The sequence below is a fragment of the Mastigoproctus giganteus genome, chromosome 3 (genome assembly GCF_048544385.1).
Source record: "Mastigoproctus giganteus isolate SK-2022 chromosome 3, ASM4854438v1, whole genome shotgun sequence".
Classification (NCBI taxonomy): Eukaryota; Metazoa; Arthropoda; class Arachnida; order Uropygi; family Thelyphonidae; genus Mastigoproctus; species Mastigoproctus giganteus.
In genome coordinates this window covers 191,143,560-191,159,517 of record NC_143577.1, presented here as the reverse complement: position 1 = coordinate 191,159,517, position 15,958 = coordinate 191,143,560, and the positions used below count along the sequence as shown (strand labels likewise).

Genomic DNA, 15,958 nt, shown 5'->3' with positions numbered 1-15,958 from the left:
TATAAGAATCTAAAAGTGAAATCCCTGAGACCCATTACGAACAAAGGAATCCTACTGCATACAGCAACAAAGGGAGAGCTAACAAGTATTGCCACGTGTGGCACTCTCAGAAATGCAGGAGTCGTCATAGCTCCTCTTAAAAAGTCAAATCCGTTAATCGTAGTGTACGATGTTCCAAAGCACAGTTCAAACGCTGAATTACTTGAGGATCTGTTCCACAGAAACCTACTGGACCGTGAATTCTCCTGGGAGGAAGTTAAGGCTGAGACCACTTTTAGGTTTGCAACAAAATCAAAATCCAACTCTACAGACCACAAAGTAATTAGCTTCTCCCCACGGATTTATAGAACCGTCCTCTCAACAGAAAGATTATATTTTGGTTGCAGCACACAGAGGTTTCGTCAGTTTACAATTGTCACAAGATGTTTCCTATGTGTGGGCTATGGGCATACCTCCCAACGCTGCTCCCACAAATCCCCATCCAGCAAGCATTGTGCCAAGAGTGGGCATGTCCAAGCAGAATGCCCCCACCTTGATGAAGAATCCTCGGGTGTGAATTGTAAAAAGAACCGGCGAACACATAACCATTCTCTCCGCGATGTTTTATGCCCATAATCCCAAAGGGCTCTGGAACTCGTAAGATTAAGGACCGCTGATGCTTAAACCAACAAGAAATGCCGGTTGTGTCCTTGCTCCAGTCCTGCCCACTCTTCCTGGAAGCCAAAGAAGAGCCCCTGTATCTTTACCTAAATACCTGCGAATGATGCAAATAAATTGGCAAAGGTCCCGCACAGTTTCGGATGAAATACGCCAGGCCACTGAGGAGCATTCAATTGATATTGTTCTGATTCAAGAGCTGTATGCTGCAAGAATACAACCCCATCCAACCTCTAAAATTACTGGCTCTTCCATACACACTCGAGTCATTCACCTGTTCCAGTGGACCATAAAACATGTATAGCAGTCATAAATAAAGATCTTGATGTCTTGGTTGTCCAGGGCCTCTGCAATCAGTTCTCCACCTCTATCCAGATTACATATACAGATCAATCATTCTATCTGATGTTACTCTACAGCCCTCCCTTAGGGAACATCAATGACACACTAAACGTTTTGGAATTCACCCTGAATTTTATTGGTTCCGAACAACTCCTGGTTGCATCTGACTTGAATGCAAAATCCCCCTTCTGGCACACTGTAGTTGCCGATGGCCGTGGCTAGCTTCTTGAGGACTTCGTCATCAGCCAAAATCTTATTATCCATAACCAGCCTAGCCAGTTCACTACATACTCTAGCTTCACTGGTGAATCTAATATTGACTTAATCCTTTCTACTAAGGACCTACGTCAGTCAGATAGCTGCTGGGAGGTAACTGCGGATATGACTGCTAGCAACCATATAGAGCCATACTGTTCCACCGAGAAACAACAACGGAGCAAGGGCAACTGACTTCATCAGATTCTCTTCGAGAAACGTCACCTGGGAAGCATAAGACAGCTCCATAGAACTGGACTTTCCAACTACAGACCCATCACAGATCGATTCGCTAAATGCAGAGGACTTGACTACCTTTATCCAGAACTCCATACTGAGAGCCTCATATAGGTCCTCAAGGAAGGTGTTCCACCCAGAAATCTGCCCGTGGTGGAACCGAAAACTTACCATCCTTCGCAAGTCAGTGCACACTGCACACCGTGATTGGCCAGCTCCTGATGTCGAACGCCTTCATAGGGATTATGTCGCCAAAAAGAATGAGTATACCAAGGCAATTGCAGTCAGAAAGAGAGAAACTTGGGCAAATTTCGTAAAAAGAAACCAACCGTACAAATCCATGGGCTGGTATATAAGATCTTGAGAGAGAAAACCTTCTCCCCGAAAATATTCAAAAACTGTTTCAGTAGACGCTCAGGAAACTAAGTGTTGGCATGATTCTGCCAACCTTATTCTAGACAAACTGTGTCCACCTGAAGTCAGCAGTGAATTGTGCCACTGTCACTCTCCGGTTGGTTAAAACAATGCGAGACAGACATAAGACGGCTACGTTCATTAGCATTAGTAGAGGCATATGATGCAAGAAAGCAAGCTTATACAGCATCAGCCAAAAAAAAAAAAAAAAAAAAATAAAGATCATCCACTACCTCTTTCACACAGCATCTGTCCATGATGAGATGTTATTCTGGAAATGTCGTATTCCGATACACTCTTGATACTGTAGCACGGAGATAGTGCAATTTCTGTATTACCTCCGCATAGAGTAACCCATGCGTCGGGCACCCACTATTATCCCTCTTTCCAAGTCGGTTAACTCACGACGTTTATCCATACTGACATCGAATTACCACCTACGTGGATGCAGTGTATCTAATATACCTGCCAAGCAGTGGGTTCGTGCACTGGTGAGAGCGTCGCTTTGCTCAGGAACCAGGTATCTCATAAATTCTGTCCTTTCAGTGTACAATGATACGGCTTCTCTGATTATCTGCATTATGAGACAGAAAAATGAAAATGAAAAATTAATGTGAGATTGGGTTAGAATTTATTGCCGGCAATGGGTTCCTCATACTAGGAATCTTCTAATATAGCAGGGGTGGCCAACGAGTCGATCGTGGCTTTAATTTTGGTCGATCACGACGAATTTTAAATATACAGTCATCCCTCGATTTGTGCGGTCAGGTATACTGCCAAAATTTTATATTGCGCAGCGGGTTTCACTACATGCGCGTTATTTTATTTATATATTTATTATTTTTTTTTTACGAAGCTTCAAAAATAGGAATGAAGAGCAATTTTGAAGTTTTATTTATTTTTTTTTTTTTGCGTGATTGAAGATTTCATAGAAGGAGAAACACATTTCAGTATAATAAAGTAAAATCCAACAGAATTCCAGTTGTCAGTATTATTGCAAATGCAATTAGATTGCACTAAAAGAAAAGTTCAGTAAACCAGAAAGTGCAAATTGTTTTTATTGTTTTATGGTCGTGATCTCCAGAAATAGCTTTAGAGAAATATCACAAAGGCATTTAAAACTGATTCTTATAAGAATACAGTATAACCAGTGGCGTAGCTGCCATGTAGGCAGGCAAGGCAATTGCCTCCGGGCCATTTAGGGGCCCGACGTCTTTGACTGTCTCCTGGTTTTGCAATATTCATTAATTAAGTAGGGGACCGAACATGTTCTTTGCCTCTTGGCCCGAAATAGGGTAGTTACGCTACTGGATATAACCAAAGAGAGCAATAAACGGTAATGTGTTTATCCGGTTATTTTGGAAACAACTTCCTCATTCGGGAATCCTCTTCATCTACGTTAGCTGTTCAGACAGAATATTTTTCCGGTTCGCGCAACTTAAAGTGTTTTAATCGGTAAGCATTTATTTTGCTGATTTAATAACTGGATAGTATTTATATGTTAATTTAATACCTTTTGATTTAAAATGAATATTACGAAAAAGAGTAAAACATTTTCATTAAGAGTGGGAACAAGAATACTTTTTTGTAATGGTAAAAGAAAATTGTGGCTGTTTGATTTGCAATGCTTCCGTGGCTATACCCAAAAAAAAGGAAATTTAGAAAGGCACTTCAACGCACTCTATGGTAAATAGCAATCGGATTTTCAGCCGGATTTTCAGCCGAAACCTTAGAAAAAATAAATTAGAAGAAATTAAATCCAGATTATTCGCGCAACAAAATTTTTTCGTGACACCTAACTTACAATCTAAAGCAGTAAATGTAGCATCATTTAAAATGAGTCATTTTCTGATGGTGAATTCATCAAAGACGTATTTTTAGAAATAACAGCTTCTCTTTTTGAAAATTTTAAGAACAAAAAAGAAATTAAAAGTGCCCTTCAAGATCTGAAATTATCTCGAAATACTGTGATGCGACGCATCGAAAAAATAGAAAAAATGTGAGCGAATAATTGCGTGCTCATATTCCTAATTGTGTGACCTTTTCTTTACAACTGGATGGATCTACAGACGTCAGTGATTCAGCTCAATTGCTCGTTTTTATTCGTATGGTTTTCGATGATTCTGCCACTAGAGAAGAACTGCTGGGTATCATTTCGTTAAAAGAAAGAACTAGAGGTCTTGATATCTTTAACTCATTCAAACATTTTATTGAAAAAACTAAAATTACCACTATTTAAGCTCGTATTAGTGACAACAGATGGAGTTAAAACAATGACAGGCACCTTAACGGATTCATCGCATTGTGCCAAAAATGACGAATTTCCAGATTTTTTTGAGATACTACTGTACCATCCACCAACAAGTGTTAGCAAAAGACTAAATACTAAAAGTGTTATGGACATCGCTTTCGAAATCGTGAATTCCATCAAAGGACAATCTCTTCAAAGGAGACTTCAAAATGCAACTCGATGAAAAAGAACTAGATATAATATTACACAGAGATGTGAGGTGGCTGAGTCGGAGTAACTTTCTACAGAGATTTCGAAATTTTGCTGAATGAAATTAAAAAAAAAAATTGTTGATCAAAGGGGAGATGATTATCAGCAGCTACAAGATACAGAGTAGTTGTGTGGTCTGGCTTTTTTGGCAGATTTTACCAGTAAATTAAGTGATCTGAATTTGGAATTACAAGAAAAAAATGTGGGTGACATGATTAGTAGTATTTCTGCATATAAGTATCAATTTTTGGCAATGGCTAAGGATCTCAAATAAAAAAAATTCGATCATTTTGTAAATATGTAAGATCATTTGCAAAAATATCCTGTTTTTGAATTTAATAGTGAGAAATATGTTTCTGAAATTGAGAATGTTGTGGACGATTTTGAAACCAGATTCGGTGATTTTAAAACAATTGAAGACATTGTTCAATATATTTCTTATTCATTTAATGTCGACTTAGATAAGAAACAAATTGCAGAAATAAATCTGAGAGATTTTTCACATGAAGAAAATATTACTTGAAAATGAAATTATTACATTGCGAAACAATATCTTCCTAAAAGCCAGATCATCAGAAAAAGAGTTTTGGAAATATTTTTGCCGCGAAATGTACCCAAATGTAAAAAAAAATGCAGTGAACTTTTAAATTGCTGTTTTGGTTCCACATATCTTTGTATATCGGCCTTTTCGTATTTAAAAAAAACAAAGACGAAGACTCGCTGTGCTCTTACGGACTTGCATACAGAGGATTTTTTACGGTTGGCCTTATCACCGTATATTCCTGATTTTGAAAGTAAATGAATCTTGATTTGTCCTACCAAATTTAAAATATAGGTATACATTGGTAAGTGACAAATTTCCTTCACGGCAGAAAATGCCAGGGGATTACCATAAAATGTGAATAAAAGAATGTCTAAAATATACAAGAAAAAAGTTAAATATACACGAAAAGATGAAATATAAACTACATTACTCATTACTACATTTCTGTCTAGAGTCCTGGCAATTGTAATATAATGTCAACTTAACATCACATCCACTGATCAACTTGTGCGAGATATACATTATTCAATTGCGTACACGCAGTTCTTGACAGAAATTTACACAACTACTAGGCAACAGTAGCCTCAGCGAACCACACTGCGGTTTGTTTCCTATATTTCAGATCTTCCATGAGGCTTAGTAGGTCAATTCCTATACGTGTTAGACACTGAATTGATTTTATCGCACTGGCGGTTATAAACCTGTCGGCCATCTTCAGTTTGTTTATCTTCATTGTTAAGGATTTTGTGCCTCTTAGTGGAGATGGCGGAATGTGCCACTTACAAAGCTGCCATAAGCATGGTGATGATATTTATTGTATTATTATTATCTTTATTTTCTCCTAAGAGATACCCGCTTACAGCTATTACCAGGGGGTGCACATTCATATACACAAATAAGTTATATACGTAATTATCTATTTATAATTTATACAAATCATCGTCTTTATAAATTATACAAATTATACATTTTCTAAATTATACATTGTCTAATTAATCATATTATATATATCATTGCCTTATTTTACATGACAGGCAGATAGAAAGAGAGCACAAGCATAATTTGCAATTTTACAAGGAATTAGAGTGTTCACATCTACATCACTATTTAGAGATAACAGACAGACAAAACGTCCAATATAAACATAACAGGAGCACCAGTGCAGAGCAAAAACAGACCCGACCAGTTCATTCTTCATTTCCTACATTCTCTTTTGTTTTCACCTGTGGGCATCACTCAACATTTATAGGCGGAGTAATGCATTCTGAAACATTTCAGTCCTGTACCTCTTCTCTGTGCAAAGCTTTTCTGGGTCTGCTTGAAGATCGTTGTAGATCTTAATGGTGTTAAAAGGAAAAAATCGCCGAAGGCTTTCCAGCTGCGTGAGCGCGCTACTGATTGGAGGGGATGGTGATCTATTCGCCCACCTTTGCGTCATGCGGGGCCGAGTCAGCAGGTAGTCAGTTTTCAGCGAGTAGAGTCTCCCGGTCAGCAGCTTTGCAAGTGTGAGAATGTTCTTGGTGATAATTATGAGACACCAAGGCGTTGACATCCAAGTTGGCATATAAGATGGCTCTTGAGATTGTAAATGGCTGCGTAGTGATCCTGTTTAACCATCTCAGCATCCAGTACTCTAAGCCCAGGAAAGCCTTGATGGTAGCATCTGGGGCAGAAGACCAAATCTAAGATGCATAGGGAGGAATGGGGATGACGCACCTTGAAATATATTGTATAACAAGGTCAAAGTTCCTGATACCTACTAGTTCTTGTATGGAGGTCCATAGCGCTGCGTAAGTTTTCTTCTTTACATGCTCAAAATGGGGTGTGAAATTTTGGGTTTTCGTCCCATTTCAGACCAAGATCAATATGTGTCCTGAATTTTGTGACCACGCTGCCATTTACGCGTATTGATACGTGGTTTTTTAATACCCTGTTGGTGAAAACCATTTGTGCTGTCTTGTGTTCATTTAGTCGGAGCCCCATGCAATTAAGATATTCTTGCAATTCTTGCAACTGAATTTTTCTTGGCGATTTTAATGTTCACAACTCCAGCTGGCTTCCGTTTTCTAGTCACACCGATCCAGCAGATCGAGATGCTGAGGCTTTTGCAATTACTAATGACCTAGCAGAGATTGTTCATTTACCTAGTACAATACCGGACAATCCTAATCATACAGCCAATACTCTTTATCTTTTTCTCACAAACAACCCTTCTAAGTACACGGTCGAAGTGAGAGGTCCTTTAGGCACTTGAGATCACAACTTGGTGATCGTCTCTTCTCCAATGGAACCTTTGTCTCATGGCTATTCCCAACCTCGTGTTGTTTGGCATTATAAGAAAGCAAAATGGGTTGACCTGCGAGACTTCTTTTCTTCTTTTCCTTGGTCGGATTACTGTTTCAAAACTTCTGATGTCAAGGTTTGCTCAGATCGTGTCAGTGAAATCATTCTTGCAGGAAAGGAATCCTTTATCCCACACTCCACTTTAAAATCTCGTCCTTTACCTAAACCTTGGTTTTCCAATAAACGTGCTAAGGCTGTTCAAGAGCTGTTTAAGGCTGTTCAATTATTCATATCGTAATTGGCTTGTTTCTAATTCTTCAGTTTCATTTTCTGCCTACACCAAAGCTCGCAACAATTGTAAAGCAGTTATTAATCAGTCCAAACTAGAGTTTGAACAGGCTAAGAGTAGAAAACTTGCTTCTTGCCCTAATGGTATTCGAACATTCTGGTCTTTTGCCAAAGCTATTGGCCGCAACTTTTGCCCATCTCTGCTTCCAGCTCTGTCCAAACCAGATGGTTCTGTTGTCACTTCAGCCAAGGATAAAGCTGACCTGCTAGCATCCCATTTCTCTTCCAGCTCATGTATTAATGATCTTGGTAAAACAGCTCCCACCATTCCCAACACGCTCCATTCAATGCCTCCTGTGGTCTTCCGTCAAAAGGATATCAGAAGGATTTTGATGAATCTTGATGGTAAGAAAGCTCCAGGTCCTGATGGTATTTCTTCACTTGTTCTCGAAACCTGTGCTCCTGAACTTACTCCTATTCTTTGCCGCCTTTTTTCACTTTTTATTCCAAAGGTGTTTTTCCTTCTGCTTGGAAATTTGCTCATATCCAACCAGTTCCTAAAAAGGGTGACAAATCCCTCCCATCCAATTATCGTCCCATTGCGATTACTTCTACTCTTTCTAAAGTAATGGAGAAATCAATTAACCGCCAACTCTTAAACTACCTAGAAACCTTCCGTCTGATCGACGATCGCCAGTGTGGATTCCGTCAGTGTCGATCCACTGGTGATATTCTGGCTTACGTTACTCATTTTTGGACTAATTCAACGGAAACGTTCGATGAAACGCAAGTAGTTGCTCTTGACATCTCAAAGGCTTTTGATCCTGTTTAGCATAAAGGTCTTCTAAACAAGCTTCCATCTTGTGGTTTTCCAACTGTTTTTAGTAATTGGTTATCCAGTTTTCTCTCTGATCGCTCACTGAGGGTGATGGTAGAAGGCTCTCTGTGTTGTAACTTCTCCACTAATGCCGGTGTCCTCCATGGTTCAGTTCTTTCCCCCACTCCTTTCCTCTTGTATGTTAATGACCTTCTTCCATTGACTGGAAATCCTATCCATAGTTTTGCAGATTCCACTTTCCATTTTGAGAAACCTTGTGCTCAACTTCTCGAAAATCTGCTACCAATTCCTTAAATGTCGATATTCAGGTAATTCTCCAGTGGGGCAAAGACAACTTAGTTGATTTTAGCCCTTCTAAAACTCAGTCTTGTCTTATATCTCGCAAAAAGGATTCTTCTGCTCCTATGCTTATATTTAGTGACACTTCGATTTCTAGGCAAAATGATATATTTCTTTTGGGGATTACCCTGATTTCTAATCTCTCTTGGCACAATCACATTACAAATATTGCTTCCTCTGCATCTAAAAAACTTTTCTCTTTCACTCTCGGCGTTACTTTTTTTCCAAACATCTGCTCAATCTGTATAAATCGCAAATTCGCCTTGCCATGGAATATTGTTCCTACATCTGGGGTTGTGTCCCCAAAACCTCCTTCAGGCTTCTTGATTCCATTCAGAAGAGGGCAGTTAGGTTAATTAATGATTCATCTCTAACAGAGTCTCTCCACTCGCTGTCTCATAGATGCACTGTTTCTGCTGCATGCCTCTTCTACAGATATTTCCATGGGCCCTGTTCTTCTGAATTGGCTTCTATAATTCCCGCTCTCTCTTTCAAAACAGTCCGAACATGTGTCGCGACCAGCCAACATCCATTTACTGTCCAACTTCAAATCCACAAAACCAACTTTTCATCTTCCTCATTTATTCATTCAACTGCCCTTTTCTGGAACAACCTTCCTTCATACATATTTCCTGAAAATTACAATCTACAGAAGTTCAAGTCCATTGTCAACAAATATCTTCTTTCGTCTTCTCAACCTCCAACCCAAGAACGGCACTAAGTACTATAGGTTCTAATACCTCTCGTGTTTGGGTTTCATATTAAAAAAAAAAAAAAAAAAAACTCGGCGAGTTTGGAGTTTGCTTCGTTGTTAAGATGTGTTTTGGTCATTTGAAGTGATGAAAAATTTCACGTCGTCTGCATATACGACAAATTGTTTTTGATTTTGGGTCAGGAAGGGATGCAGTGCTGTTGCATAGAGTGTAGCAGAGAGGTCACCACATTGTGGGACTCCCATGTTGACTTGGAAGGTCTCTTTGAAAATTCCTTTTATGGCAATGATGTGTCTTTCCGTCAAATAACTCGTTATCGTATAGCTAAGACGTTCCCAGTTATAGGGAAATATTCCTCCATTTCCAAAGAAATGGAGGAAAGAAATTTCCAAAGAGACCTTCCAAGTCAACATGGGAGTCCCACAAGTAATAGCCGAGATGGATATACTGTCGAAAGCGGATGCTACATCTAAGAAGACAATATCTAATTGCTGTCTGAAGTTAAGGGCGTGTTGGAATCGAAATAGAGTCTCCATGAGATTGGTGGTAGTAGATCTTTGTGGGATCAATGAATGAAGGTACTGCGGTCTATGCCTGAAGCAGTAATGGTATTTAAAATGGATTTCTCAAATATTTTTTGAAACGAACATCCAATTGCAATAGGCCTGTAGTCTTTGGGGGATTTAGGATTGTTATTTTTGGGAACAGGTTTAACGAAGTAGGTATTCCATATCTTCGAAAAGTGGTTTTCACTTAAAATTTATGGAAAATGTGAAGGAGCAGATCTATGATGTATACTCTGCTGATTTTAATCATGAAGAGCGGGAATTTATCAGGCCCAATTGTGGCTTTATTCCTGAGGCTATTCACAGCGGCTTTAATGTCATCTATAGCGATGTTGATTTGAGACAGATCAGCATAGACCTCTCTCTTCAGTTTGCTGATTGCTTCACGGATTTTCTCTGCTTTGGCTTCAGTGTCAGCTTGATTTTATGCCAGAGGAGTTCCAAAGGTGGCTTGAGTCCATTCTGAGAAGATGTGCTCGGGCATTATGTCCGTACGCCTTTTCTTATTATATATTCTGCTTCCTTTCTTTAAATGTGATCGCATGTCATAGTGAGTTTGACGTTTCAATCGAATGAAATTAAATTTTCTGTTTATACACCAGCACGACAACCAAGTCAGTAGAGTTTACAGTAATTCGTCAATAAAAATATTTATCGTATGTAGTAGTCACCGGCTTGAACCCCGGTCCACTCAAGGAACGCGTGCTATGCACTCTCGCCCCTGACCACTCGGCTACGTCAGGCCTTTATCGTGCCACTAATCATTTTGATTTTGGTTATTAATCGTTTCCTGGCAATGATGTCTGGTAAACGCTGCACTTTAAGCTGCTCAGAGAGCTGCGTGGTTCTAAATTGTTGAGGGAGATGATACTTATGGTTTGCCCACTTCAGCAGCAAGAATTCACTTGCATATATTCTCCTAATGTGGGTAGGGGTGGCTGACGCCCACAACTCGGCGCCATACAAAATGGCCAAATACACAGTGGTTCTTAAATATCGTGCGGTTGTTGTGGTCTGTCTCACGTGCAAGAGGTGCTGTTTTGTTGCCAAACGTAAGTAGTTCATTTTCTTTACAATCAGGTCAATATGAGACTTAAACGTAAGTTTCGGATCAAATGTTACTCCCACACCTCTATGCGTCTCAACAACTGGGATAGGTTTGCCGTTAAGTTTCGGGTGTACGAGCGTAGGCGATTTTTTGAGCGAGTACACCATGATTACAGTCTTCTGCGGATTTAGGGCCAAGTCAAATTTGTCTAAGTACACGAATAATTTCTGAAGCTTATAATTAATCTGCTCACACAATGCTCTATTGTCCATGGACGGTTGGATGGGTGTTAGGATCTTAATGTCGTCTGCATAAGTGCATACATCATCCCTACCTTTGCCTGCTAGTGCGCCAAAAAAATCCAAAAAATCCCTACCTTTGCAGAACGGGATCCTCATGGCGGTAAAGAGGAGTCCAGATGAAAGCTTAGCAGATGACATAACACACAAACTTCACATAAATTAAAATTTTAAATACGTATGAATTTAAAATAAGAATTCTGAATTGTATTGAATTTTAAAATTTATAAACTACATTTTGCAATATGTGTTGATTAACTTTTTTAACCTTGTGCAATGAAATTTTTGAGATGGTAGATTGCGGCACATTTTGAAGGAAAAAAGATCACATCACAAATTAAGTCGGCCGACCCTGTAATATAGGATTCGTGATGGTGTTCTTATAGGGACTGCACAATAAAACCGCTTGATTAGTTTAAAATAATAGAAATTATACTTACTATCTGAAAACGCCAGTTGGTGCTATAGTTATGAATCTCTGCGCTTCCATCAGGAATGCTTGTGTGTAGGGTAGATGCCTACGATCTGCCAAAGTAACTGTCGTATTCGTACCTGCCAGATTTCTTATTTCTTCTGCTATTCGATTTTGTACGTCAGGAAAAGCTGATAGAAGAAGAATAATCCAAGAAAGCGAAGTTGTGGTAGTTTCTGTTGCTCCTAATAAGAAAGCTCGTGCACTTCGGGCAGCAGACAGTTCTGAAATAAAAATAACGTTATTATTTGATGATGTCCACTGCAATGCAAAATAGCTATAAACAAGGGTTGTCCTGTTCAAAACAACACGGGGAGATGCTACTTCATATCGTTTTGTCCGTATCGCATTTCATACTGACAGTGCGTACGAAATAATAGCGTGCAGTAATTCAAGTTCTCATTACCTGAAATCAAGAAACAAACATATGCCAGTCGTATATCAGGTCAAACAAGTAACGAATAGAAAGCAATAATTTGGCATCTGCTGTTATAGCGCTGTTTAATGGCTGAAGAATGCACATCGTAGAGTTTCGTTTCGCTCCTACGTACAACTTCACTAATCTTCGGGGAGAGAAAACTCGGAGGGGGATTCCTTCCCCACTCCTCTATCTGAAAACTCCCCCACACAAATAGAATTTGGACCAAAACAGCAGTTTTCCACTACAAGTGAACATGACATACCTGCTACAGACAACTCTCCGGGTGGCAACGAGCCGATTGCAATGGGGGGAAAGCGATTGTGCTCCCCCCAGCATCCACGAAGAAACTTCCCCTCAAGAAAAAGGCTCTAAAAGGAACCGACGCATCTGGTTCACACTCCCCCTAAACAATGGAAAGATGAAGAGGAATTGGGCGAAATGCCGAATTTCTTCAGAAAAGATATTCCCAACCTTAAAATTATTCAGAAATTGAGGAGCAAAATGGAATTCTGCTTCCGTAGCAAAAATCAAGAACGACACAAGGGATGCATCATTACGAATGGAATTTTGAATTGCTAGGGCTCTATAGTGAAGAAGTTATTTGAGCTCAGGTCATTATAGAAAGTGAACAGCTGAAGGCCGCCAATGCTCAACTCGAAAAAACTGATAAAACCCCATCCGAAGTAACCAAGAATCCAAATATAGCAGCTCTGAATATCGTGGGACCCTCCACGTAAGGTTCTGATAAAAAAAACCCAGCACTAGTTATCTTATGCTGCCTCGCTGAAACTACCTCAGATTAACCACATAGAACATGCTGATCATAAAGGCTAGAGAAGGGTGCGAAATGCCAGGCAGAGATGGAGTAAAGGAATACCGTCATAAAGAAGTAAACTAAAACCAGACGATTTTCAAATCAAAAGTATTGGCAGAATTCGCGACAAAGGTATAATATTGGAAGCAGCCACTCAAGTTAAGATTATTATCAAGTCTTGAAATTATCAACTGAAGACAAAAATTTCACCATTGAAAGCCCTGAACTCATGGGACCAATTTTAAGTGTGATGTAGACTGTTTAATCCAAAAAGATAACCTGCTGGAGAAGGAGTATAGCAGAAATCTCTTTGAATCCATGAACAACGAAGACGCCCTCGAGGAAATGAAAATTAAATTTTCCTCCAATATGCGGATCAGTGGTCTACATAATTGGGTTATAGAAGTGATCTCCGGGATCAGGAAATTCATACCCTGAGAGGATAGAATTTTTCTGATAAGGTCATCCCACAGATTCAGGGATTTTGTACAAGTCCTGTAATGCACCAAATGTCTTAGATATTGTCTTGGATAAAAATTGATGCTTCAAATGTCTTGGATCAAAAACAACCAATATGTAGGCATTGTGCAGAGACAGGGCATCTCTCCAAGCATTGCCACAACAAAGTCTCACTTCCTAAATGCTCAAATTTCAAAGCAATTAACAAACCATACGATCACCCTCTTCGGGATGAATCTTTCCATGTATATAGTACAGTAACAGGTATAGTACACAATAAGACTAACTATGGAAAATATGATGTTTAACCCACCATCTCCCAGACTTTGTATAACCCAGAACAATGGCCAAAAATGCATCGCAACATAGCTTCATCATCTAATGGACGATTTAAATCTAGAAATTCTTCTCCTTCAGGAACCTTACTGCGTGGAAGGGCCTCTGACTTTCAGGAAAACCCACACCACAAACCAAATGTGTCTCGCTGCAATTATCGTCCGCAGTCCAGACTTAGTAGTAACACAAATATAATTACTTTGCAATCCCCACCTTGCCAGTGCTACAAGAGAAGGCAGTTTTGGCCATATTGCGGTCTTAACAACATTCTTACAATTTTGGTACTGACTTCCTCCCACACACAGCTGGACTGGAAAACGCCCATGACTTTCTGAAGGACACTGATATCATTATAGCAGCAGTTTTGAATGCCCATTCGACACGATGGTTCAACAGTTTCTGATGCATCATGTTGATGGAAGGCTCAGAATTTGGTGAAAACAACATGAATCCAGGACCCGTCATGTCTGACGCCTATTGTGTAAGGTGGTGGGGGCAGTGTTATGGGGTGGAGAATGTTTTCTTGGCACACGTTTGGTCCATTCATACCCATAGATTGACATTTGAATGCCACATCGTACCTAAACATCGTTGCTGACCAAGTGCAACCGTTCATGTTGACAGTTTATCCTCAGTCAGATGGTTACTTCCAGCAGGATAATGCGCCAGTGCACAAAGCCCGAATCAGTACGGAATGGTTTCAGTAACATGACAATGAATTTTCTTTGTTGCAGTGGCCAGCTCAGTCCGCGAATCTCAATCCTATTGAACTTTGGGACGAGCTAAAAAGGGCTGTTTGCTGCAGGCCTACACCTCCGGTGACACGCTGATGTCTGCATATTAGTCCATTCCTGCAGAACGTTTTTAGCATCTTGTTCAATCCATGCCTAGACGAATTCAGGGTTTTGAAGGCTAAAGGAGGCTTAACACGCTGCTAGGTGGGTGTACCTAATAAAGTGTCAGCCAGAGTATGCCACTACAATTGAGCAGAGAATGTAGAACAACACGCACTCCCATCCTACAGCTACTTAAAGTATTATATTAGGGTCACGTGGAATGTCAATTAAACTATCCATATGTATTGCGTCTGTAAATTCTGCATGTTCTCTGGATGATTTCCCAACTTTGCTGGAAGAAAACCCCCAGTTTTTTTCGAGGTAAGCCTTGCTATCTACGCTTGAGACCGACTAACTCAGCCACATAGTGAAAAACTCCTCGCTTCATCGACAGGATTTGAACCCGGGCCTTGTCCTCACGGTGTGGCGAGGATGGTGACGAAACCATTGTGCTACTTGCGCAGACGCCCTACAAGTACTAACAAGCTGCTTCCCCTTCGCTCCTCGAGTAGTTTTTATCGAACGCTCGCATGCCATTAAGTAGAATAAGGAAGCAGAATTCCCTCGCTGTATTCAAACCCGTTCCACTATCCAACAGGAACGCAAACATGTGTTGCTAGAACTGATAAACTTATGGCAAATCCGCTGGAATAACTGCATAATTTGTGCAACTACTAAACTTTTCCTCCATGAGGTAACCTATATCAACAAACAACGTTCCACTTAGTTCTTCCTTATAGCCTATGTTTTCATCCTGTTAACTGGCACCGATCCTTCAAGATGAGCTTTCTAGAGTTCGAAGTAGTGGAAGATGCCATTTATACCTGCCGAGAACCAGAAGACTGGAACCAGGTAATGCACTCAATACATCACTTCGGCCTGAAACCAAGTTATTGGAGTCTAACGATACCTTCTGTGCACTGACCAGTTTTGCTACCAGGTTTTTCGACGTCGCTGGCATCACCTGCAACCTCCTAACACTACTCCTGAAGAATCTCCTCCACACATTACTGATACCCAGCACCGGGAACTACCAGTCACGAATCTGTAAAGTTCGCTCCTAACCCATTGTTACTGCTGGCCCAGGGTTAACACTTCGGTGGAATGATCCTTTGCGTCACCCAACTAAATGGCCTACCGACGCCGCTCCATGGTATGCCATTGTGGCAATCTTTGACGCTTTAATTTGAAAATTAGTTGTACTCTTCTCCCTACACACAGTCCTTCTCCAGGTTTGGTTTTGATTTTATTGGCGCATTAGCTACTCAGGCTATAATGCGCCAAGACCACCTTCTCC

General features: G+C 40.1%; 1 protein-coding gene across 1 annotated transcript in view; it reads right to left on the bottom strand.

Annotated features, from left to right (window-relative positions):
- Positions 1-15,958, bottom strand: part of LOC150088521 (vitamin D 25-hydroxylase-like) — a 76,013-nt gene that overhangs the window by 36,221 nt on the left and 23,834 nt on the right. The window contains exon 4 of the mRNA XM_090370212.1: positions 11,764-12,019. Within this exon, the coding sequence (XP_090226338.1) occupies positions 11,764-12,019 (256 nt within the window). The remainder of the gene's footprint in view (positions 1-11,763; positions 12,020-15,958) is intronic.